Source organism: Prunus persica, chromosome G1, assembly GCF_000346465.2.
Source record: "Prunus persica cultivar Lovell chromosome G1, Prunus_persica_NCBIv2, whole genome shotgun sequence".
Classification (NCBI taxonomy): Eukaryota; Viridiplantae; Streptophyta; class Magnoliopsida; order Rosales; family Rosaceae; genus Prunus; species Prunus persica.
Window position 1 is genome coordinate 32,519,882 of NC_034009.1, and position 24,616 is coordinate 32,544,497.

The window sequence follows — 24,616 nt, forward strand, 5'->3', positions numbered from 1 at the left end:
TTTTAGATATGAAGAGGACTCACAGAGGTACGACTTAGGCTTCATCATCTCGACCTGATAGAGAGCGTCCTACAGCCTTAACAATGAGACATAAAGTGGTGAGGTTAGCTCCTTAAGAGGACCAGCCCCAGCATGGTCCCCTAGACCACTTTAAGGATACTACAGAGCTTGAAGATGTAGCTGCTACTCATGATAGTAATGTTGACACAAAGGTTGAAGATGTAGTTGCTACGCATGATAGTAATGTTGACGCAGATGTTGAAGATGTAGGTGCTACTCATTATAGTAATACTGAGGTAGACGTCGAGCCTACTGAGTCATCTTGAGTAGGTTCCATTGATCAATCTTTACTTACGAGTTTTAAAATTCACATAGCAGCTGCAATTTGGAATAACCAAGTAAGTCGTTTTACTGTAACAATAGAAAGTAGAATATAAGTCTTGTTCGTGGTAATTAACCTAAATATTATTTTTGTATTTGACTAGGAATGTGAGCTCCTTAGGTGCATGTCAAAGACATCTACCCTTCATGAGTGGAATTAGTGGGCTAATCCAAATAATGTTATATTCAAATGGTACATTCAGAGGTCTGAATTAGAGCAAGGTGTTCTTATCGGAATGCATATAAGATTGTTGTATCTACCTTCATTGAGAGGTGGCATCCCGAAACGAACATTTTTCACATGTCTTTTGGTGAGATGACCATCACATTGGATGATATGTCATTTATTTTAAAGGCGTCACCATGTTTTTGTTCATTCAATGGGAGTAATGTCAAAATAGCTTACATTAAATTTGTGGTCGACAATAAGTTACTAAATAAATAAATATATTTTGGTTCGTTGCTACTGAATTGTAAGTAAAAATTCGGTAATACACCACCGAACATCGTTCCATGTTGCGGTGGATCTTCACTGCATCTTAAGTTAACAGCTGGTCAAACACAATCGAAAAAATAGGTGCAATTTTTCAGCGGCATCCCACCGAATTTACCTATCGCGTTCGGTACCGATGTGCTGAACGCAACCAGCAACCATCATGAAATCCTAAACTTGAAAAATGCCAAAAAATAAACTCATACCTCATTCGAAGCCTCTCTAACTTCAGTCTCACGCTTTATGAATAAATACAAGATATTTTTTCACCAATACAAGTGTATAAACCTCGTTAAGGTTGTAGGAACAATATGGTTTGAGAAAAAAGTCTAACTAGGGTTGCAAGAACATATATGGGGTGTAGTGAGTAAATTTAATTTTTATTTTAAATATTTTTTGTCCTTAACGGTAATTATGTACAAGAGTAAAATAAATTATTCATGTTTAAAATTAATATGGGTGCAAAGAACAAATAATAGGGTGCCAATAAAATCACCAATTGTCAAATATAATCGTGTTTCCACGAAACCAACCAAACCAAATAGGATGGGAATAGGATGACCCATAATCTTTTGAGGCCCAAAACCCAATCTATTTTCAAGCTCTACTGCGTGCTGCTGTCCTTTGATGCTGACCCAAATCTGATTGCGGAAATAAATAAAGAAAATAAGACATTTACACTTGGGCTGGGGTGGGGATATTATTATCTTTAAGGAAAGCTTTTAATTTTTTGTTTATCTATATCTATATATATAAAGCAAAAGGCAGAGAATGGTGAAACATTCAAAATACCAGAAAATGCCCTTTGTTAATTCAAACATTAAGAATTGAAATTATTAATTAAATGAGGATAATATCGTAAATTCATATTTTTTAATATTAAAAAAATTAAAATTAAAAACAAAATAAGATAATAGGTCCTACTTTTATGGAACATAACTACCATGTTATTTTTTCTTAATTCTAAAAATAAAAATAAAAAAGAAAAAGAAAACCAATTGGCACATGCATGAGCATGTGTCAAGGGGCTAGTTTTTTTCTAAAAGGAAAGCTTTCTGATGATAGCACGCATGGTAAATTTTGGTAAGTCTGTCTCTAACCATTTACCTTGGAATCTTTTAGAGAATGATTTTGTTCCTTTATTTATTTTGGGGTGGAAAGAAGATGTCTACGTGGAGTGGACGACAGAAAAAAAAAAAAAGTATCAATCTAATATAGTGATAAATTTAAAGAAATATTTTGAAAAAGAAGAAGAAGAAGAATTTAAAGAAATAAATAAATATTTCGAATATTCTTGTGTTTGTTTAGCGGAAAGGGAAATCCAGTTTGAGAAATCTGGCAGGCACACTGTGTGAATGGATATTCTTGATTTGAGTTTGAATGGATATCCAAAAAAAGAAAAGGAAAAATTAAGTAAAGGGAAGGGACAAGATGAAGTGAGAGAGTGGAGAAATCATTTTTATCATGTCTGTCAGGAACATGTCCCACGCGGTTGCCCACTCCAACCTCAGAACTCAGATTTAAGAAAAAAACTTACTTATAACGAGAATAACACTGTTTTGTTATCTCAGTTAATAATACAATAAAACGTAAAAAGTTATCCTATGCATAGCAAAAAGTGATATCTATGAGAGTTTCTCTCCAGATTTAGAATATATAAAAGCTGTGTGTGTGTCAGTCTAATATAACGGACCCTTGCATTTTGTAGTCTAGTCATTTTCATTCAACTCTCTTTCTCTCTCTCCATGTTCTCTCTGACTCTCACAGTCTCATTCACGCAAATTGCACCCAAATAAAACACACACACAGACACACATAACAAATTAGATAAGAAGAGAATGGAGATAGAGAGATAGAGAGATAGAGAGAGAGCAGGTGTTGTTTGTGTGTGATTATTCTGCGGAATGGCAATGGGTCTCCTCCTTGTTCCTTTGTTCAATGTTTTGCTTATTCTTATTTGGTGTACTCAGACTCTAGTGGTGGTTGCTGTGGAGGACATAGCTGGTGGTGGCAATGGCAATGGCACGAGTAGAGAAGCAGAATTAGAAGTAATTAGAGAAGCAGACAGAGTCATCAACTTGCCCGGACAGCCGCCGGTCTCATTCCCCCACTACGCTGGCTACGTCCAACTACCTAATTATCATAATTCTCACAACACCAGCAGCAGCAGCAGCAGCAGCAAGGCCTTGTTCTACTGGTTTTTTCATGCCGAACAAAATGCCTCTTCTAAACCCCTCGTCCTTTGGCTCAATGGAGGTCACCTCTATCTCTCTCTCTCTCTGTCTCTCCAATGAAATTAATTATCTTTTGAATTTTATTAATCTTTTAATTAATTATTAATTATGCTAAGTAAGATACATATATATATGACAGAATTGGGATAAGGTCAAAGTTAAAACTATGCCCTTTCCATCTCCCGTGCAAAGAAAGAAACAAGTGTTCTTATTTTAAATTTTTTTGAATTGCGTATGTGAGACACAGTTTGTTTGTCTCTGCCTAATTACAAGTTACAACAAACAAGAGAGAGAGAGAGAGAGAGAGAGAGAGAGAGAGACTCATTGCTTGCCATCCCACTAGGAATTGTTTGTATGTTGAATTGAAATTTGAATGCTATTTATATTTTATATTATTATTGTTTAGAATTTTGAGATTATAAGTTCTTATGGTCAACAACAACAAGACAAAGTAATTAAGCAGAACGAGAGAGAGAGAGAGAGAGAGAGAGAGAGAGAGAGAGAGAGAGAGTCTAGTGAGCTGCTGCTTCTGGTCCTCTGTCTTCTGAAGCAGAGCAGAGAAGAGCAGAAGAGAACAGATACCACATAGGCTAGCGCAGGCAGGGATCCAACTTCCCATTGTATTAATATACCATTTTTGCAGTAAGGTATATTCGCCGCCCGCCCTCCCGCCGTTATCTTTGACCAGCCTTCCTGCCTGCTTCCTCCTGCCCATACCATACCATAGGTCCATAACCAGGAGCTAATTCCCATAACCATAAGCATAACCATGCCCAACCTAATATTTTTTTTTTGGTCGAATGCCCAACCTAATATAATATCTTAGGGTCCTGTCCTGTCCTTTCCTGTCATCAATGAACAAAAATTTAAAAAACACTGTGCAACTCTTCTTCAGTTTGGACTTGGATCTTTTTAATTTTGGAAGGACATCAAACTTCATACTCGGACAGACTAGTGAGTGACTGTGTAGTAGCCTTGGGAAGACCTAGAGAAAACTACTTGTGGTAGCCTTAGGTTAGGTAGGACCCGGTATAGTTTTCTCTCTCCCTCTCTCTCGCTCTCAAACGAGTCACGCTTCTCATTCCTTTTCCTTGTTTTCAAATTTCAAGTTTTTCTCCGCCCATTTTTGTTGCCTTTCTCTTTTGGTAATGGTAGGGTAATGGTAATGGACAATGGACATGACCAATAGCCAATACTCATTCACGAGTCACGAGTCACGAGTCACTACCCACTACTAGCCAATTTCATTCATTCATTAATTCCTCCTCCTCCTTTTTTGATTACTTGACTGATAATTAGTTTAGATTAAAGGGGTTAAATTAAATGTATATAAAAATGAATGCAGGACCTGGCTGCTCGTCCGTAGCTTATGGAGCTGCACAAGAACTTGGCCCATTTCTTGTTCGGAGCAATGGAACTCTCATCCTTAACAACTTCTCCTGGAATAAAGGTTTTCATTCATTTCATTCTAGCTAGCCCTCAAACTCAAACCAAACCACCAGACCCCACCAGACCAGAAACAAAAATATATAAATATTGTTTCATTTATTCATTCTACTGTTGTTGATGTTGTGTCATCAGTTGCAAATGTGCTCTTCTTGGAGGCACCTGTGGGAGTGGGATTTTCCTACACAAACAACTCAAAAGATGTGGAGACGCTGGGTGATGCAGTTACAGCCGCAGACTCGTATGCTTTCTTGGTGGAATGGTTTCAGAGATTCCCGGCCTTCAAATCTCGTGACTTTTATATTGCTGGGGAGAGCTATGCTGGTCATTATGTCCCCCAGCTGGCCGACCTCATCTACCAAAGGAACAAACACTCCTCCTCCTACATTAATCTCAAAGGTTTCATGGTGAGCCTGCCAGCTTTCTTCCATGTACCTATACCTACATTTACTTAATTATTATTGATGAACTTATTAAATAAATAAATTTTTTTTTTTAAAATGATGGGGTTAGATTGGGAATGCTGTGATCAACGGTCCAACCGACAGCCGTGGAATGTTTGACTACGCATGGAGCCATGCCATCATCTCCGACCAGCTCCACTACAATTTAGTCAAGGAATGCGATTTTGCACATGAAAATAACCAAACAGAGCACTGCAATGACCACATGCGAGCCTTCTTACAAGCTTATTCTGATATCGACATCTACGGCATTTATGCACCTGTCTGCCTCTCTTCTTCTTCTTCTTCTTCTTCTTCTTCTAATTCCAATAAAGCCAAGGACTCAACGTATAATTCCATCAGACTTCTTGTTGCACCTCGCCTCCTCACTCAACATGTAATTACTAAGCCACCCCTCTCTCAACTTTATCTCATCACTTAATTCATGCATGCTATGCTATGCTAGCTTCATATGCATGCAGTAAGCACTCTGCTTACACCTCTCTCTCTCTCTCTCTCTCTCTCTCTCTCTCTCTCTCTCTCTCTCTATAATATAATATAATATAATTGGGTATTGTTGTTTTGGTTTAATTAGGAGCTTTGGCACAGGCTGCCATCAGGCTATGATCCCTGCACAGAGAATTATGTTGAGCAATATTTCAACAGAGAGGATGTTCAGAGGGCCTTGCATGCCAATGTTACCAAACTGTCCTATCCTTACACCCCTTGCAGGTAATAATAAACACCAGCTAGTAGCGCTACTATATTTTATTTTAATTCATTAGCTGTGTGAAATATCATCGATTCAAGAAATGACTGGAGGTGGTATAGCAATAGCAAGCATGATGCTCTGTGGAATCAATGAAGTGGAGTTTTCTTTTCTGTTTCCTCCACTGCCACACACGGCCCCCGGTTCTTCAGATTCTATTTAATGAAACCGTGCATGCAGTGATTCTTTTATTTTCTCTCTCTCTCTCTCTCTCTCTCTCTCTCTCTCTCCACACACTCACACACACAATTATTATTTGATAAAATTGTTAAAAAATTACTACTATTATCAGAGATGGATGAATTCATCTCGACACCTCGTTTTCATTTCTTGTACCCTTTCACCTAAAGTCATTCTAGCCAGCTGTTGCTGTTGCCTTGGCCTCCGGATTTGTCTCTGAGTTAGTAGAAATTGATCAAATAAAACAAAACAACAAAGTTGGTAGGTAAATATAATATATATATATTTGTCAATTGAAAGCAAAGTTGGTGTCGTGACTCGTCTGGGTGGGTGGGGACATAACACAAGCAAGTTGGTTTCCAGTAGTGACAAATATATAGTTGTGAAGAATGCATTTAATATAGTTTGCTTCTTGTGCCATATATATGATATGTATGCAGTGGCGTTATAAAGGGATGGAATGACTCCCCCGACACCCTACTGCCAGTCATTCAGAAGCTCTTAAAAGCTGGCTTGCGTATTTGGATCTATAGGTAAATCCATCAATTCCATAGATATATAGATTTGTATAATTGAGTAATGATGATGGTGATGATTAATTTATTAAATGTTGAAATTACAGTGGGGACACAGATGGAAGGGTGCCGGTAACATCAACAAGGTACAGCATAAAAAAGATGGGGTTAAGAGTAAAGCAAGAATGGAGGGCATGGTTTGATAGGGGCCAAGTGGCCGGCTGGGCGGAGACGTATGAGGAGGGCGGCGGCCTCACATTTGCCACAGTGAGAGGAGCAGGCCACCAGGTCCCGGCCTTTGCACCTCGTCAGTCTCTTTCACTCTTCACCCATTTCCTCTCTCCCAACGCTACCCTCCCATCTTCTCGCTTTCACTCTAAAACCTAAACTCTAAATAATTCTAGGCTCCTCATCCTTTAGCTACCCTCCCATGATCCTATCCCATTGCAATAAGATATGTATTACATACTATTAATATTATTTATGTGTTCCCTTTAATTATATTAGTTTCTTTGTACGCGCTTTCGTGCTTATGAGATTTTTTTTAAAAAAAATTTAAATTTATTTTAGAATTAAAAAAGATAATGGGTAGTTGTCTTCCATAACAATAGAATCCATTATCTGAATTTTCTTTTAATTTTAATTTTTTTAAATATGAAAAAGTGTGAATTTATCATATTATCCTCATTTATTAATAATTTCAATTCTTAATGTTTGCATTAACAAGGGCATTTTCTGGTATTTTGAATGTTTCACCATTCTCTCCCTTTTGCTTTATATATACTAGTCTCTCCGCATGCGCTTCCGTACATGCGAGAGGCTTTTTAAATTAAAATTTATTTTAGATTTAAAAAAGATAATGGGTAGTTGTGTTCCATAAAAATATGATTCATTATCTGATTTTTCTTTTAATTTTAATTTTTTTAATATAAAAAAGTGTGAATTTACCATATTATCCTCATTTAATTGGATTAACCAAGGGCATTTTATGGTATTATGAATGTTTCACCATTTTTTACTTTTGTTTTATATATATAGATATATCATATCAATGAATATTCCTTAATTACTAATTAGTACATTGTATATGTTCATCAAGAAACAAATTAAACTATATATATTATTCTATCATCAACTATATCATTAAAAGTATCCATGAAAATAGCAATTGTGGGCTCATTAAAACAAATAAGTTACGTCACATTAAATTTGATATTAAAATAAAAAAATTATATTATAAATATGTAAATAATTTTAGTTTTAAACAAATCAAATAATAAATTAATTATATTTTGAAATACTCACAAAATTTTCAATAATATTTATGGATACGTATCAAATGTTGAGAAGAATAACGAGTATATCCTTAAGTTAAAGTGATGAAAAAAAATGCATATTTGTTCATTTGTAATCTAACAACAGAAAATAGAAAGAGTACAGCATTATCATATTTTATTAATTGAGAAATGCTATTTATTATTTCCCCTAACAAACAAAACTAGCTCATAAAAACAGAGAGTTTTATGGGTTGATCTTGGACTTGGACTTGGACCGAAGGTGATTAAAAGCCCCAGTCAGTAAGTCCGTCTATCCTGTCCATTGTGAGGAGAGGCCCTATAATTTTACGCCAACGAAAATTATGATTTTGCAGCCCAATTTGTTTTTCATCCGATGCCCCACCCAATTGATTTTTCATTTGGTAACTGGCAGGTTTGGTTTCTGTAGAAGAGTCTCCGAATGAAGTAGAACAGGTAGGAATTGCAGTCGCATCGCAGTGGTTGGGCTGGGAGAGGAGAGCAGCTTCCTCCATCGTCTTCTCTACTGAGTCTGCTGTCGAGTAGTGAAATGGCTTTTCTTTTCCACAAGTTTCAGGAGGTAACAACAATATCAATATGCATCTCTCTCTCTCTCTCTCTCTCTCTCTCTCTCTCTCTCTCCCATTTCTCCATTTCCTTAACATTCCTTTTCCCCCTCTCTGTTTACGCATTACAATTTCTAGTCTCTAAATAAATAAATTTGGAATGCTTCTTTTCTGAATTCGGGGAGTGGTAGGGGTTGGGGTGAGTTTTCCATGATAATGTCCACACGGTTTGAGGAATTAGGCACTTTCGCAAACAAGGCTCTTAAAAGGTGCATACTTGCTGGCAGTGGCAACCATCAAAGTATCAAGGATCTTTTTGTAGATCCCATCCCCATAAGAAACAATAATAGACCTCTTAGGACTAAAGAAGAAAACTCTACTTTTTCTTTGAGAGTCGGATTCCTAGTGGTTGGTTGCCCAGTTGGAATTGGATTACAATGACCGATATTAAGCGCCGGGAAGGGAGAGAAGAAGAGAAGTAAGAAAATAATGTGCTTGAATTGAATGAGACAGACATGCTTAAACACTTTACAATTCTTGTTGGAATTTGTTCTTCATGTAACGGCTACCGCATTACACCATGCTATATTGTCTTGTATTGTGTGTCTGTTCAATTTATAATGTTGTCATCAAAAGTGCCTCATCACACTTTAATTTTTAGACCTTTTTAATTTTCAGTTTGTGAAGACTCTTGCCAAAAATTCCATGCTTTCTAAGAATCCAAGGCAACTACAATTTGAGGCAGATATTAATCGTCTCTTCCTATATACCAGGTTGGTGTCACATGAGCATCTTCGATATGAAAGCCCACTATTAATGTTTTCACCATTGAAGTCCTTCAGTTGCCAAAAGCTTACATTACTTTCTTGTTATAAACCTAGTCTGACAATTCGATATTAAATTTCAAGTAATTTCAATGTTGAATTTCAATGCAGCTTCATTGTCAATATAGGTGCTGCTACCTTTCCCACTCTGATATTTTTGCATGCTGCATCACTTTTTCTTTTGAGTTATCTTGGATGTTGATTATGAAAAACTTGTATATCCAGCTACAATCGCTTGGGAAGGAATGCTGATGAAGCAGATGTGGATGAGATCATTGACATGGCTAGTAAAGCCCCTGTTGCTGATCAACAGAAGCAAGTCCAAGAAAACATTCATCTCCAAATTAAAAGCTTCTGCATGTCTATGGATGAACTTCTTCTCCCTGATGTTAAGAAGATAAATGAGGGAATTGAATCATCTGAACAATCAAATCCTGCTCCTCGACGAAGTGGTCTCAGTTTTGCTATTGGCAGGAATACTCCATCAGTTAAACATCATGGTGAGGTTTTTTCTTTCTTTTTGCCAATCTTATTCATCTCTTCTCAGCAATTTTCTGAAAGTTCGAATCCGATCTTAACTTGCATCTGGTACACTTTCGGACTTCCCCGACCTGTGGTTAAAATAGTTGAAGTTTAATGTTTTGTGGACTTAAGTGATGTTAGTTCTTTTACTTGTTTGCTGTATTAAATGAAATTAATTCATCTCATCAGACTAATCCCAGTGAGTAGAGTTCAGTTCGTTTTGGTTGGTTTTAGAGAAACGCTGGGTTTCGCCTAAATAGTTAAGTGCAAGTCATGTCATAGCTGAAGAAGCAGCAAATAAATTTCCACATTTGTGCCTTCTTGGGAGATTGATTGTTTAAATAAATCCATGTGATAACCAAATCATTCATCTCAATTCTGCTTTCTTTTCCCCTTAATTATTTAAGCACAAGAAATTACCACTCTTTGATTTTCTGATTGCTGAAGATTTCTGTTTTTACTTTATGGCTTTTTAATTCAGTACTGATTAGTTATGATTTTCAGCGCAGATGTGCCCGAGACAAGGCCATTAGAGCGTGCTGATGTCTCTCAAAGATTAAAAGATCTCATTGGCTACACGCTTGATATCAAACCTTCTCAAATACCTCACAAGGAAGCAGGCCAAGGTTTATTTCTAAATGGCGAATGTGATGTTGGTGCTGTGGTGGCCATGTACCCTGGTGTAATATATTCCCCTGCTTATTACCGCTACATTCCTGGGTACCCAAGAGTTAATGCACAAAACTCGTATCTGATCACAAGGTATGACGGGACTGTGATCAATGCACAACCTTGGGGTTTTGGGGGTGAAACCCGTGATTTTTGGGATGGTTTTACTGTACCAGAAATTAGGCCTAATATGCAGGGAGGTGAGAAAGGTCCAGACCGGTTCTGGAAACTCCTTAGTAAGCCTTTGGATCAAAGGCAACTGGGAAATAGGGGCAACATTCTAGAGGGGAGGAACCCATTAGCTTTGGCTCATTTTGCCAACCACCCTGCAAAGGATATGGCCCCAAATGTTATGATTTGCCCTTATGACTTCCCATTGACCGAAAATGAAATGAGAGTCTATATTCCAAACGTGGTATTTGGAGATGCAGAAGAAGTGAAGATGAAGAGATTTGGCAGCTTTTGGTTCAAACTTGGGGGTTCAAGAAATGGCGGATCAGATATTCCTGTTTTGAAGACTCTTGTTCTGGTGGCTACAAGGGCACTTTGTGATGAAGAAGTTCTTCTGAACTATAGGTTGAGCAACTCTAAGCGTCGGCCAGAGTGGTATACTCCTGTTGACGAGGAGGAGGATCGAAGGAGGTGGAGCTAAGTTTTGTTAAAGTTGGCATCTTGTGTTTTATGCGTTACGTCCATGCAGGATGGTTCCCTCTTCTATTCTAAACATGAGTGTACTACTTTTGGTTCTTGCTTGGTTTCTCTGTTTTGAGTTTTGAAGACCCGAAAGGCTGAAAGTTATCAAGACTTGCTTTACCTGATGAATATGGTTATCTTTATTTACTGAAATCATGATGCATACACTTCTCTGTGAGAAATATAGGCTTTCGCTCTGTCAATTTCACCACATGCTCACACAATGGAATGTCCAAACCGTACAAAGCATTCACAAGTTGGTTTACTATGGTCTTTCCCATTCGTCTCTGTTTCATTGAATTGAGACTTGTTTTCTTAGAGAGGAGGAAGTCAGAAAAGAAACAAGGTGAGTAGCTTCTAGAGCTTTAAGAATTAGAACTAGTGTTTGAATCCAACAACAGGCCTAAAGGGTGAAGACGACTGATATGTATACATTGTTAACAACATTTGTATGAATTAGAAGCTTCACCTTTATGTATTTGTATGTATGGCTGTCACCAACCTATAGCCTTTTGCTGGCCTTTATATAAATGGAACCACTTAATTGGATCATAATAATATCGAAATCGATTATCTATAAGTTACTAGCTGGCTATAAGATTAATAAACGACGCAATCCTTATTCTTAAAACAATTTAATTTGGAATTAATAATTAATGACGCAATACTTAACATGTTAAATGATATATATATATATATATATGTATATATAGGTTGGAGGGTGGAGCATTGGGTATGAAGGGTTGACTTTCTTGACCGTGAGAGGCGCAGCGCAGGCCACCAAGTCCAGATCATCAGACACTTTTTGGCGAATCTGTCGCATTTTGATATGTTCTACGCTTTCCTTCCCTAACCCAAAAAAAATTATGGACCATCGCATTGATCGCTATTTCTTGTACTCTTATTCTTGGAAGAGAATTATACATCAGCAATGATGGCATTGGCATGTATGGACAGGAGAACCTTTCTCGCGATCTTGGCAAATTATGCAACTTGGTGGGCCAATCAACATGTCATGCGCTACATCTAATTTATTACTTGGTCATCATTGAATATATATAGCCATTAGCAAATAAAAGATATTTTTATTTTTATTTTTATTTTTTAAAAATAATATATATATTTATATACATAACCATAAGAAAACCAAAATTAAAAAGCAGGAGAAGTAACCTTGATAAGAGCACTTTCATCCATTGTGTCATGACAAACGGTAAGGGCAAGTTCGAGTCTCGCTGCCGACGAGGGTTCGTTGAGTTGGTAATGATCTTTCTCTTCGCTTTCCATGCCTAAATTCGAATCTCGCTATTGACAATCTCTCTTGGTGGGTAATCTTTTTTAACCAAAAAATGAGTTAAGACCCCTCTATAAGTCCTCAAATAGGCTTTGGTATGCCCTGACCCTGAGATGAGATAGCTTTCCCTCCCCCCTAAACTTTTGCTCATTAAAATTTAAATAAATAAATAAATAAAAGGTAAGGGCAAACACTATTCATGTCATTAATGATTGCCCTACTCTTTTTAATTTTGCTTTCTCACCCACTGTCATGACAAGTAAAGGCAATGTATGGAGTTTTAGTGTGTGAAGTGAAGAACATGGCTATGTATTTATAGGAAAAAAAAAATCTGAAAATTTTAGTTTTTTTTTTCTTTAATTTTTTAAATAATGTTTTTGGTATTTCAATTGGTTGCCGATAGGGGTGGGCGCGGTCCGGTTCGGTCCGGTTCTCACCTCAAACCGAAACCGAAACCGGTATTATTTAACCGGTCCAGTTCGGTCCGATTTAGGCAAAAAAAATTTCAAAAACCGGCCGGTTCGGTTCTAACCGGTTCCGGTCCGGTTCTGACCGGTTCCAGTTTTGATATTTATTTATTTATTTTTTAATTTTTTTAATAAAAAAATTATAATAAATAACTTATTTTTTTAGCTTAAAAATGAACAAATAATCCAATTCATACATTTAGAAATTTTTTGAAGTTGAACTTGGAAAATTAGTGATTATAAAAGTTAAAATATGGCATTAGATTTTAAAATTTTGTAAAAATATAAATATAAAATATATGACCGGTCCGGTTCGGTCCGGTCCGGTGCGGAGAGATGTAAAACCGGAACCGAAACCGGTTGGAACCAGTTCGGTCCGGTTTGTTGACTTTTTTGGTCAATCGGTTTTTTTTCGATTTTTTTTTACCGGTTCGGTTCGGTGTTCCTGTTTTCCGGTCCCGATGCCCACCCCTAGTTGCCGACATCATAATGACATCAGCGCCTCTAAGTAACAGCCCAAACAATTCTTGCCTTTGAACTGACCCGAGTAACTGAGGCGCATTCTTGCCCAGACTAGCCTTTGTTGATGTGGGCATTATTCTAAGACTGGGCTGCCTTTTGCCCTGGTAAAATACCCCCGCTAGAAGTGCTTTAAGAAAGTCATATATTTAACCTTTTTAATTAATTTGAAACTCAAGATGAGAAAATAGACTGGGACCACAACCCACTTTCAAGAGGTCACAAAATAGAGAAACTCTTATATAACGAGGATATGACTTTTTGTTATTTCCTGGTCAATATAACGCAATGCACATTTAACGTGGGATAACTTTTTCACATATCATTATGTTATTAGTCAGAAATATTGCTAACGAGTCACTTGAGTCGGCCCTTGTTGGCTTTGACTTTGAGCCTTTGAGCATTCCTTTGGGATTTACATATATATTTGCTTTTATACATGTAATGTACGTAATGTAAGTTGTAACTAGCTGTCGACCTATGGTCAGATCAAATAATGTATAATAGTATTATGTCACGTTCAGAAAATGAAGTTACAATTCAAAGCAATTGACTGAGCCAACCGCAAATCTCTCCGTCATAACATTGAATGAATTCACATAGATCAAATCAAATTGCCGTTTTGATCCTTCTAATTAATTTTATATAATAAATAATATAGAGGAACTTTCACATAAATATTTATTTAAGTGTATTCCGATCGCTTCTAGATGTCGTGCGTGCATGTAAATAAAGTAGATCCCTCTGAAACCCAATATCCCACGCTTGCCTTTTAGTTCATGGCTGCGAATGACAAGTCCAAGATGCACACTTACCCTTTGGTTCAAATGTAAGCAAGCAAGAAATTCAAAATATAGAAGACAAGTAATACAAATATTATATGGAAATGAATGCGTATGTAAAACGATGTTTTTGTAGTTTGGTGAACAAGGGCACTCCTATATCATCAACGTCGACAATTCTTATCTGTCTTTTGGATCATTCAGTACTGTATAAATTTAAACCAGACGCTCCATATATATATATATATATATATATATGGCTTCTTCTGTTCGTCTGTCTTTCATCGGTCCCTTACACTTTGGAAATACTACTGTTCACGTGCCTGTGACTGAGTGCCTCATCCATCCATTATCCATATATATAGATAGATAGAGAAAGCTAACGTCCCACCCCAATTAATGGCTTTGTCTTCATCAATATTTCCTTTGAACATTCTTCTTCTTTCGCTTACTTTTAGCATTTCTACACAAACTTTAGCCGCCAGATTTCATTATCAAGAACCTTCAGCTCATCAACAACAACAAAAAGCAGACCGAGTGAGTGGACTGCCTGGTCAGCCTCCGGTGAGCTTTAAGCACTTTGCCGGCTATGTTACCGTCAACAAAACTCATGGAAGAGCGCTCTTCTATTGGTTCTTTGAAGCAATCAACAACCCTCAAGATAAACCCCTCCTCCTTTGGCTCAACGGAGGTACATACCTAATTCTCTTACTTCCCCTACCACAATTAAATTCTTCAAATTCTTACCCTATAAATTAACTTGTTTTTTCGTGGAAAAAATTTCATATCATCTTGCTTTGCTGCATCCTAAAGATTTTTAGTTTATTTTCTTATTAATTATCTTGCTATTTATCAGTAGAAACACCCCAAATATAGTTTCACTTGGAATTGTCAATACAATTACAACCTGTCATTATCAAATATGATTATTAGTACTATCTTCATGGTAGATGAGTATATATGATCTGTACTGTTTAACTTGTATCTATAATGAAATTGAGTTTTTCATATTTTATTGTATATTCGTCAACGTCTCCATGTCATCAACTTTGTTTTCCATATTAATAATTATGTGCTTAATTTGTCTTTCATATGGATGGGTCCAATTAGAAGGGGACCTTTAACCGAATACAAATTTGTATACCTCCTATAAACGATATTAAATAAATAGAGGGATACCTCATACCTTGCGTATGCAATGCAATGCCATGAAACTTATATATATATATATATATATATATAGACGTTATTATTGTGCGAATGCCATATATTTTGTACTATCTCTCTCTACTTTCGTGTCTATGTATAGTTCTATTTTATTGAGAGATTTCTCAAATAATTTTATTTGAGGGACACCCTTTAGGGTCTCCTGAGAATTATTTATTATTATTATTATTTTTCAACTATCCAAACCATTCATTTGTTAAGTCTATATTCACAGATCATCCTTGCAAAAAATTAGATAAATTGAAAACCGTTTCAACATCCAATTGTGTTATATAAAATCAATTAACATGGTGCTTCAAGAAAGTACTAAAATTTCAATAACTCAATTGAGTGGTCAAATGATATCAGATTCAAGTGATTTTTTGTAGAGAAGATCTTTAAATGATTATCTAAAAAATACACGGTTTGGATTAGTGAAATACAATACAGAGTGAGCCATACAAAGATGTCTCTCAAATAAACTTATTTAAAAGATCCCTCAATGAAACAGCAATATAATATAATATATAATAATGATTGTTTTGACTTGTTCTTCGTCTTCTTCTACCTAATAATACCCCTAATTTTTCCATTAAATAATAATAAAATTTGAAAAGAAGGGACATATCCAGTTTGGCATTAATGTGTTGTGAAGATAATCGCTTTTAGATTTGGTGTGAGAGAAATCTGTTGTGAGAGAAAGCAGTTTGGCGTTTGATAAAATTCTTGTTAAAAGTGTTGTTGATACTGATTCCTGCATAATCAGAAAATAATTGTCTCATAATCATTAAACCTAGCTCTTCTTCGAAACTGATTCATTAATAATCAGAAAATAAAAGCACATCATTAGCTGCTTTCCATTATAGTTTTCTCTCATAGCAATTTTTAACAATAAGTGATTTTCTCATAGTTTACCATACGAGCTGGGCTTCCAATTTTTTTTAAAAATTACTTATCACCCTCAAATAAGCAATGCTAAACAAGTACATGGAGCGTATTCTATTATTATCATATTTTTAAGTGAAAACCCTAAAATGATTATATTATATAAATGCAATTGTACATGTAATTTGTATTAACAACTGAATAAATAATACTAAATAATAAAGTTAACGATTTTTGGAAAAATGAAATGTCTGACTCACTGAGTCTTGTTCACGAATTAATCTAAAAAATGTTAGGGCCTGGATGTTCATCAATTGGGTATGGAGCAACAGAGGAGTTAGGCCCTTTCTTCGTTCAAAATGGCAGCGAACCGAAGCTCAAGTTCAACCCTTACACGTGGAACAATGGTTGGCTGAATTTTAACTTTCTAAAGACAACAAACATATGTATTTTTTCTTTCCTAATAAAGATCTTCGTCTTTTTCTGTGTTGTGTGTAAATTTCAGCTGCCAATTTATTGTTTCTGGAGTCTCCCGTGGGAGTGGGATTTTCTTACACGAACACTAGTGAAGATATCAGGCAACTTGGCGATAAAATTACAGCCGAGGATTCTTACAACTTTCTCATCAACTGGTTTCAACGGTTTCCACAATACAAGTCTCATGACTTCTATATATCTGGAGAAAGCTATGCAGGTAGCTACTTCTATTATTATTTGCTTGCTTTACTTAATTTTATTTATTTATGTTTTAGCTTGTGTTTAGTGTCATGAAACTTTAATTAACTATATATCTATCCTTTTTTTATATATGCATTTTACAGGGCATTATGTTCCACAGCTTTCCGAGCTCATCTTTGACAGAAACCAGAACCTGTCCAAGGAGAATTATATAAACTTGAAGGGATTCATGGTGAGCTTTTATAATCTACTACATATATATATATATATATTGCTCATGTTTTTGGTTTGTTTGTTTTCCATTCATTTAAATTTAGCTAAAAGTTGCATGTGGCCCTGCTTTGGAATATGCAGATTGGGAATGCAGCAGTAGACGATGAAACAGATCAGAAGGGAATGATTGATTACGCGTGGGATCATGCGGTCATCTCTGATCGCTTGTACCAGGATATCAAGAACGAATGCGACTTCAGTGAGAAAATGGTATCAAGACTCTGTAATAAGCTGATAGACGAGTACTTTGATGTCTACGAAATCATAGACATGTACAGCTTGTACACTCCCACGTGCCTCAGTAACAACAGCAGCGCCACCACCGCTACCAGGCAATCCCGCACCATCCAAGGCGCCCCCACTCTGTTTTCGAGACTTGTAAGTTCCCTTCCTTCCCATTACATGTATAATTACATCACAAAACAAAACGAAGCAAAATGCCGGAGGAGGAATGAATGAGATTGATTTGAGAGTGAAAATTTGCAGGATGTAAGGCACAAGAGACCAGCAGGTTATGACCCTTGTGCATCAGAATACAGTTATGTGTATTTGAATAGGCCGGATGTTCAAAAGGCACTGCATGCCAATGTCACCAAAATTCCCTATCCATGGACTCACTGCAGTGATAACATCACCTTCTGGAAGGATGCACCACCCTCCATTCTTCCGGTGATTGGAAAGCTTGTAGCGAGCGGCCTCCGGGTTTGGATTTACAGGTAGCTTTGCTGTCGTACTAATGATATTTGCAGGATGAATGAATGAATTGCTGCGTTTGGTCTGGTGACATGACATTGACATTTGTGCAGTGGGGATACTGATGGGAGAATTCCAGTAACATCAACAAGATACGCCTTGAAAAAGCTGGGATTGAAGATTAATGAAGATTGGACTCCTTGGTACAACAACAAACAGGTACTCTCATCGGTTCCTGCCTTGTTGCTAACTCAGTCTAGAATGCTAAAATAAAATAAATTGTTTACTGATCGTGTTTTTGAATTGATTGTCTCAAATTTTGATAGGTTGGCGGGTGGACAGTTGCGTACGATGGGCTTATGTTTGTGACAATTAGAGGAGCAGGTCACCAAGTTCCGGAGTTTGCACCAAAGCAGTCGCTCCTCATGGTTGAACACTTCCTGGCTAATAGAACACTCCCATCTAAACCATTTTAAATTTAACCACTCTCCCTCCCCTCCCTCCCTCCCTCTTCATGTCAATAAAAATACAACATTTTACGATTCTTTGGAATTTGTGAAGTCCTAGTCAATTTTATTAGTCAGACAGAGATAGACTTCAAGTCTTTAAGTGGTAATTTTTGTAACTTTCAAGCAGTTGAAGGAAAGAAAGAACGAAAGAAAAACAAATAAAAATCGAAAGCCTTGGTGAACTTGCACAGAGAGAGAGAGAGAGAGAGAGAGAGAGAGAGAGAGAGAGAGAGAGAGAGAGAGAGAGAGAGAGAGAGAGAGAGTCACAAAAATTTGGCTATTATGAAATAATCTGAGACAACAACAAATCAGCTACGCCTATTGTGTCACCGATTTCTCTTCTAATTTCTAATATACAATCAATGAAACAATCATCCTTCTTCAAATTGTACCAACACACACTCTAGCAACAAAAGATAAAATACTAATAACACAACAGATTGCCCAAAGGATGATAAATGAACTCGTTGGTTGCAATCACAAAAAGTTGCATACGAGAGTGAGGCATTGACTTCCGCTGCTTTCTCTCTATTACTACGTCTCACTTTTAACTATCAAAAAACCCAGGACCTGCTTGTGAAAGAAGTTCCTGGCCTGCTTCCTTACCCATGTTGATCATATCTTGAAAAGCATATGTGCCTTTCCTCGAAGTTTCCAGTACTGAAAAATAGACACAGGGAAGCATAATTAGTGCCAGATATTTTTTCCTTCTTTTTTAAGTTTACAGTGGAGTACAAGGTAAGACAACTGAGTGAATTTTCCTCAGACTATGAGCATGAGCATACCACGTGTTCCATCAGGGGAAGCCACCAACCCTTTGAATATGCAATTACCATCCTCATCTCTGCTAGCATATCCAGCAATAGGAGTTCGGCAAGACCCATCCAGGGTCAGAAGAAACGCCCTCTCACATGCAACTGCTAGCCTTGTTTCCTCGTGATTCAATGAGGCTATGTAATTAGCCTGCAAGCAAAAGACCAATTGAATAATGTTTTGGACAGAAATAAATAATATGTATATATATTAAATCACCCGAGAAAAGTTATATCACTAGTTTTTTGTTGTTGCTTAAATTCTATTCATCCATGATTTTCCAGCTACAACTCATTCAAACTAAACTAGCTTAGAATTGCTTTGCTTTAGCAATTGTATAACACTTCTACACAAATGCACAAGTGTGTTCGTGGGGCCAATTTAATGAAGTATTTTAACCAACTAGTACGAAAGTACAGTATCATTCAATATGGTAGCTCCAGAATAGAAATGTGAAGATTGAAACACACCATTTTATCATCATTGCTTCGGCAGGCAATTCCAATTGCCCCTTGTGCAACTGCTGGAAGCATTTCATCTAGTGAAAGAATTGAAGTCACATTTTCCGTCATATCTAAGCGTTTGAGTCCCGCTAAGGCCAATAAGGTTGCTTGGACTACCTTTTCATTGAGTTTTCTCAGCCGTGTCTGGACATTACCACGAAAATTCTCTAGCACCTACAAGATGATATTAACCAAAACATGAATGAGAAGCAACAGAAACATGTCAGGAATCCATCCAATGGCCCAGGAAAAACACAAGCCCATGACTTTCAAAAACTAGCACATAGCTTGAAAGGTTGCTCCCGGGAGGCTCCATTAAATGCACCCGAAAGCCAAATTCAACTTTGAATAAAGCAATATAAAATGAACTAGCATACAATCTCCTAAATATGAAGTATGTAAAGGTGACACCAGACAAGATGGTAGCTCACATTGAGCGATGGATATCTATTGAGTATCTGTGACTTTCTTCTAAGGGAGGCAGTACCAATAGTGCTCCCAGCTGGCAGATCTGCCAAAGAAGATGCAGTTAAGGATATAAATGCATCTCGGACATCCTCTCGCGGAAGGTTGCATGGAAGAATTGTCTTCTCAGGTAAGTAGGTAGGGACATCTTTCATTGAGTGGACAGCAATGTCAATTTCACCATTGATTAGTGCCTCGTCTATTTCCTTGGTGAACAAGCCCTTCCCACCAATGTCCGCAAGGGGTTGGCTCAGTATTTTATCACCTGTAGTTTTTATAATTACAATCTGAATTGCCCCCTCTTCAGCTAGGTCTGGATGCGATGCCATGAGTTTATCTCTTGTCTCATGAGCCTGAGCAAGTGCTAGTGGGCTATCCTATATCCAGAAAGAGTATCAATAACTCACGAAAAATAAATATAAGTTGTACAGAGAAACATATGGCACCGCAAGATTTTGAAAATAAACCCATCAATATGAAACTAATACATACTGTAAAATGAAGGATATTGAGACATATACAATCAATCAACCGCAAGAGACAATTAAAATATCATCTTTTGCTCTAAGAAAAACCTTGAGAAAGATTAAAATTTTTAAGAAATCTAACCAATTACTGACGCAATTGAGCACAACTAAATGTAGCAATTCACAAAAAGAAAACAGAGATGAGTGGTGTCATTGAGCTAAATTCAAGTTACATTCTGAAATAGGAGCAAACCCATAAGTAAGAAATCGGCAATAACAGGAAAAGTGTACCTCCCTCGGGTGCCAATTCTGATTAGCGCCAGTTTGGCCTTCTGGGTCTGCTGCTCAACAGCGACAGAGGCCCTTGGGATCCCAACTGCACTGTGTTTTCTGATACAGTGGGGAAAAGCTCGAGTCTTGAGGGATGGCAAAGAGAAGCCAGGGACTGAGACTGAGCCAGCTCCTGCGAAGTTGATTGAAGATAAAGGAAGAGCCTGTTTAGTCAAAAGAGAAGAAGAACAAAGGGTCTCCATGGCCACCAAATCTTTCAGAGAGAGGAAGAGAAAGTGAGGGGCGAAGGAGATGGGGATTGGTTCGGGTTTCAAGTTTGAAACTTTGATGAGATTTTGTCCGAGGTTCGTTGTCGATGATGGATAGGATTAGGATAATAGAGGGAATTTGAGATTGCACTGCAGGCAGGGTATGGCTGGCTCCTCCAATAGTCCGGTTTCTTATCAACTTCACATGGCTTTGGCCTATTGCTAATAAAATAATGCTTGCCACGTTTCTTTTTCTTTTTTGGATCGTCCCCCTCTCTCTGGGCTTCAACTTTTGAATGCAGATGCTTCACTGTGGCCCATATCTCTACCCATTCAAATTAATCGTAAAAAAAAAAAAAAAAAATCAACCAAATCCATCACGGAATTTCCTTCAACCTTTCATTAAATAAAAGCCCACATCAAAATAGAAGACAAACAAAGTTCCTGCGAAAATAAATTTAACCAAAAAAGAAAAAAAAAAACATATATTATTACACACTAACTTTAGAGAGGGAGACGATTACAGTACATAAACATTCATTTTAGTTTGGAGAAGTTGGTTAAGTAAGTTGTTGATTGGGAAAAAGTCCCCCCTCAAGCCTGTTGCAATCCACCAAGTAGGCAAACCCATAAGCCAAGTTCTTCAAGGTGGCCTCGTGCAGCTCTGGATCTGACGTCCCAGTCGCGTCAGTTGAGAAAAACACTCGGAACCCTCTAACGAAGGCATCACGCGCCGTCGTTTCGCAGCACAAGTTGGTCATGACGCCGGTGACGATGAGCTCCTCCACGCCCCTCTCCTGCAAGTATTCCTGGAGGCGCGTGTTCCTGAAGGCGCTGTACGTGTTCTTGTGGACGACGTGGTCCTGGGCGTTGGGGTTGAGCTCGGGCATGAGGTGGGATTCGGGGGTGCCGTCGAAGATGAGGTCGCCGCGCCACCACTCGTCGAGCATGCCGTAGTCGGAAGGGGACTTGTGAGAGTGGCGGGTGAAGATGACGGGGATGGAGGCGCGTCGGCAGAGGCGGATGGTGGTGAGGAGGTTTTGGAGGATGGGCTGGGCGATGGAGGAGAAGTAGTTCTGCACGTCGATGACTAGAAGAGCTGCCACTTTTGGATTTGGGTTCCTTTTTCTGACGTCGTATTTTTCGTATGAGGAGGAGGCCATAGTTTTAGAATTGAGATGACCGCAGTGATTGAGTGATTGCTGAATTTGATTGATTATTGATGATGCTCTCTCTCTCTCTCTCTCTCTGTGCTTGCTTGCTTGCTTCTATGGTGTTCCAGAGTTCACTGTGAAGAAATTTACTTGTTCACCCTCCCTCCCACTACATCAGTATATGTGGCTGAATATGGCTGGGCCACGCCAGGCCACCCATTTTGTTTTTATTCTTTTAATTTTATGAAAAAGAAAAAAAGAAAAGAGGTGAAAGGTCAAGATCCTTCTGGAGACTTCCTCCATCTTGGTCAGTAGTCAGTCACGACACCACCATGGCACCATGGGCATGGGATTTCCTCCTTTTATATTGTACATGAGATGAGAGAGAGATCCATTATTGAGGGTCGCCTCCTGTTCTGCTCCTGTGCTCCGGAGAAACACAGAGAGAGAGAGAGAGAGAGAGAGAGATCAGATATACAATACATACATATATAATTAATATTAGTAATGTCGTATTTGCTACCTCACCTGCACTCAGGTTGGGCCGTGGACCAGGCCATTCTTGCTGAGGAAGAACGTGTCGTCGTCATCCGATTCGGCCATGACTGGGACGACACTTGCATGCAGGTAAATTCAATTCAATTTCCCTGACTTCCCTTCCTTCTATTTAAAACTCTCGTTCATTTAATTCTATTTAATTTATTTAATTGATTGCCTTAGATTTAATAAATATTGCTTGCTTCATTCTTCTTAATTATGTGGTTGTTTTCTTCCTAAACCAAAAAGAAATTCAACAAATACGGATTACGGACGGACTGAGGGAGGGGAGGGGAGGCAGGAGGGTCATTACAAATACAAGTTACAATCTGGGCTCATTACAAATACTTTTGAAAGTTTAGGGACCTATTTAGGACGAAAAAACAATTTAGGTACCGAAGTGGGACAAACAAACAAGTTCAGGGGGCAGTTTCAAAATAATCCCAAAAAATGTGTTAATTAATTGGTAGATTTTTCTATCTGAGGGCGAGAGAAAGCCAGAAAGGTTGGGACTCGGGGCACTACACTTGTGAGAGAACTTGAAGAGAGCGAGGAACGATGTCGTATTTGCTGCCCCACCTCCACTCTGGATGGGCCGTCGATCAGGCCATCCTCGCCGAGGAGGAGCGTCTCGTCCTCATCCGCTTCGGCCACGACTGGGACGAGACCTGTATGCAGGTAGGTTCCAACGCCCCCCTCTGCAACTTTCACTAACCCTAAACCCCCAATTCCCTTTTTCTTTTCTTTTTTCTTCTTTATGATTTATATTTTTGATGAATTAAGCCATTCAATTCTGTAGAAAAATCGTAATTTTGAGGATAGATAGACAACAAACGAGTAATTATTCTTTAGCAAATATGTGGCTCTCTTTCTTCAGGGTTTATTTCATTCATATACCTTGAAGACCTGGTATAAATCTTTCACCTTTGATCTATGCTTGCAGATTGAGGTAGTTCATGTCACATTTTTTCACCTTTTAATTTACTTTGAAGTTGGAATTTCTTTTAAGGGAAATTAGAAGAAAATAAATGTTGCATAGACTAATCTGGGTTAATTTTACTCTAATCTCAAAATTTGATACTCCAAACTGACTCCTAATATAATCTAAACCGTAGAACGATTTATAATCACATTTTGATCCCTGTATGAATTGAACCCTGTTTTTGAATGCTGCTGGTTAATTTCTTATTTGTTATCTTGTCCTGTTGATTAGATGGATGAAGTGCTTGCTTCAGTTGCTGAGACACTCAAAAACTTTGCTGTGATTTACCTTGTCGATATCACGGAGGTTCCTGATTTCAACACAATGTATGAGCTCTATGACCCATCCACTGTCATGTTCTTTTTCAGAAACAAGCACATTATGATTGACCTTGGCACTGGGAACAACAACAAGATCAACTGGGCTCTCAAGGACAAGCAAGAGTTCATTGACATCGTTGAGACGGTGTACCGTGGGGCAAGGAAGGGACGCGGTCTGGTCATTGCTCCCAAAGATTACTCCACCAAGTACCGTTACTAAGCCCTGCTGCTGACAATGTAATTCATTTCAGACAAAACCTAGTTTGGATGGAGTTACGTTGACCTTTTATAGGTGATTTAGGGAAGCCAATGTATCTGAATGTTTTCTATGCATACTGCATTTAATTGTTTCTTATTCAGCGTGTTTGGTGTGTGTTCCAGAGATACCCTTTATAAACCAAACTATCTATTTATAAAATGTCGTGTTGATAATTCTATTTGGCTGATTCTTTTGCAAGAGAAATGATTGTGAAAGGATAATAAAGCTAGATGTAGTAACA

At 37.8% G+C, this 24,616-nt stretch overlaps 6 protein-coding genes across 7 annotated transcripts; 4 read left to right on the top strand and 2 right to left on the bottom strand.

Moving 5' to 3' along the window:
• Positions 2,540–6,962, top strand: LOC18789587 (serine carboxypeptidase-like 35). Its single transcript, XM_007222752.2, has 7 exons — positions 2,540–3,130; positions 4,454–4,558; positions 4,690–4,961; positions 5,068–5,394; positions 5,593–5,729; positions 6,387–6,479; positions 6,569–6,962. The coding sequence occupies exons 1-7, from the start codon at positions 2,779–2,781 to the stop codon at positions 6,846–6,848; spliced, it is 1,566 nt and encodes a 521-aa protein (XP_007222814.1). The 5' UTR covers positions 2,540–2,778; the 3' UTR covers positions 6,849–6,962.
• Positions 8,157–11,514, top strand: LOC18789290. The gene is made up of 4 exons (XM_007222716.2): positions 8,157–8,336; positions 9,001–9,095; positions 9,372–9,646; positions 10,178–11,514. Exons 1-4 carry the CDS (start codon positions 8,307–8,309, stop codon positions 10,987–10,989), a joined length of 1,212 nt encoding a protein of 403 aa, XP_007222778.1. The 5' UTR covers positions 8,157–8,306; the 3' UTR covers positions 10,990–11,514.
• On the top strand, positions 14,329–18,518 carry LOC18789256 (serine carboxypeptidase-like 34). Its single transcript, XM_020559689.1, has 8 exons — positions 14,329–14,783; positions 16,480–16,590; positions 16,689–16,877; positions 17,005–17,093; positions 17,216–17,512; positions 17,621–17,850; positions 17,941–18,046; positions 18,154–18,518. Exons 1-8 carry the CDS (start codon positions 14,492–14,494, stop codon positions 18,301–18,303), a joined length of 1,464 nt encoding a protein of 487 aa, XP_020415278.1. The 5' UTR covers positions 14,329–14,491; the 3' UTR covers positions 18,304–18,518.
• LOC18789494 (porphobilinogen deaminase, chloroplastic) lies at positions 18,595–21,399 on the bottom strand. Its single transcript, XM_007225682.2, has 5 exons — positions 20,876–21,399; positions 20,084–20,489; positions 19,620–19,826; positions 19,122–19,299; positions 18,595–18,996 (listed from the first exon to the last, which is right to left on the bottom strand). The coding sequence occupies exons 1-5, from the start codon at positions 21,115–21,117 to the stop codon at positions 18,884–18,886; spliced, it is 1,146 nt and encodes a 381-aa protein (XP_007225744.1). The 5' UTR covers positions 21,118–21,399; the 3' UTR covers positions 18,595–18,883.
• Positions 21,501–22,319, bottom strand: LOC18792117 (nicotinamidase 2). Its single transcript, XM_007223422.2, has one exon. It carries the CDS (start codon positions 22,284–22,286, stop codon positions 21,684–21,686), a length of 603 nt encoding a protein of 200 aa, XP_007223484.1. The 5' UTR covers positions 22,287–22,319; the 3' UTR covers positions 21,501–21,683.
• On the top strand, positions 22,689–24,548 carry LOC18789918 (thioredoxin-like protein YLS8). Of its 2 annotated transcripts, none has more exons than XM_007223651.2 (2): positions 22,689–22,904; positions 24,028–24,548. In XM_007223651.2, the coding sequence occupies exons 1-2, from the start codon at positions 22,785–22,787 to the stop codon at positions 24,334–24,336; spliced, it is 429 nt and encodes a 142-aa protein (XP_007223713.1). In that variant the 5' UTR covers positions 22,689–22,784; the 3' UTR covers positions 24,337–24,548. The 2 variants fall into 2 exon arrangements, with proteins under 2 accessions (XP_007223713.1, XP_007223714.1); XM_007223652.2 differs by lacking the exon at positions 22,689–22,904 and adding an exon at positions 23,087–23,492.

Coding starts and splice junctions, on each gene's coding strand:
- LOC18789494 (XM_007225682.2), bottom strand. CDS start 21,117: ATGGAGACCCTTTGTTCTTCTTCTCTTTTGACTAAACAGGCTCTTCCT. Junction 19,300..19,619: donor GAAGCAATGATGATAAAATG/GTGTGTTTCAAT, acceptor TTTTGCTTGCAG/GCTAATTACATAGCCTCATT. Junction 18,997..19,121: donor TTCCCCTGATGGAACACGTG/GTATGCTCATGC, acceptor TCTATTTTTCAG/TACTGGAAACTTCGAGGAAA.
- LOC18789587 (XM_007222752.2), top strand. CDS start 2,779: ATGGCAATGGGTCTCCTCCTTGTTCCTTTGTTCAATGTTTTGCTTATT. Junction 4,559..4,689: donor CAACTTCTCCTGGAATAAAG/GTTTTCATTCAT, acceptor TTGTGTCATCAG/TTGCAAATGTGCTCTTCTTG. Junction 5,730..6,386: donor TATCCTTACACCCCTTGCAG/GTAATAATAAAC, acceptor ATATGTATGCAG/TGGCGTTATAAAGGGATGGA.
- LOC18789290 (XM_007222716.2), top strand. CDS start 8,307: ATGGCTTTTCTTTTCCACAAGTTTCAGGAG. Junction 8,337..9,000: donor TTTTCCACAAGTTTCAGGAG/GTAACAACAATA, acceptor TTTAATTTTCAG/TTTGTGAAGACTCTTGCCAA. Junction 9,647..10,177: donor TCCATCAGTTAAACATCATG/GTGAGGTTTTTT, acceptor TTTTCAGCGCAG/ATGTGCCCGAGACAAGGCCA.
- LOC18789256 (XM_020559689.1), top strand. CDS start 14,492: ATGGCTTTGTCTTCATCAATATTTCCTTTGAACATTCTTCTTCTTTCG. Junction 16,591..16,688: donor CCCTTACACGTGGAACAATG/GTTGGCTGAATT, acceptor TGTAAATTTCAG/CTGCCAATTTATTGTTTCTG. Junction 17,513..17,620: donor CCACTCTGTTTTCGAGACTT/GTAAGTTCCCTT, acceptor GAAAATTTGCAG/GATGTAAGGCACAAGAGACC.
- LOC18792117 (XM_007223422.2), bottom strand. CDS start 22,286: ATGGCCTCCTCCTCATACGAAAAATACGACGTCAGAAAAAGGAACCCA.
- LOC18789918 (XM_007223651.2), top strand. CDS start 22,785: ATGTCGTATTTGCTACCTCACCTGCACTCAGGTTGGGCCGTGGACCAG. Junction 22,905..24,027: donor GGGACGACACTTGCATGCAG/GTAAATTCAATT, acceptor CCTGTTGATTAG/ATGGATGAAGTGCTTGCTTC.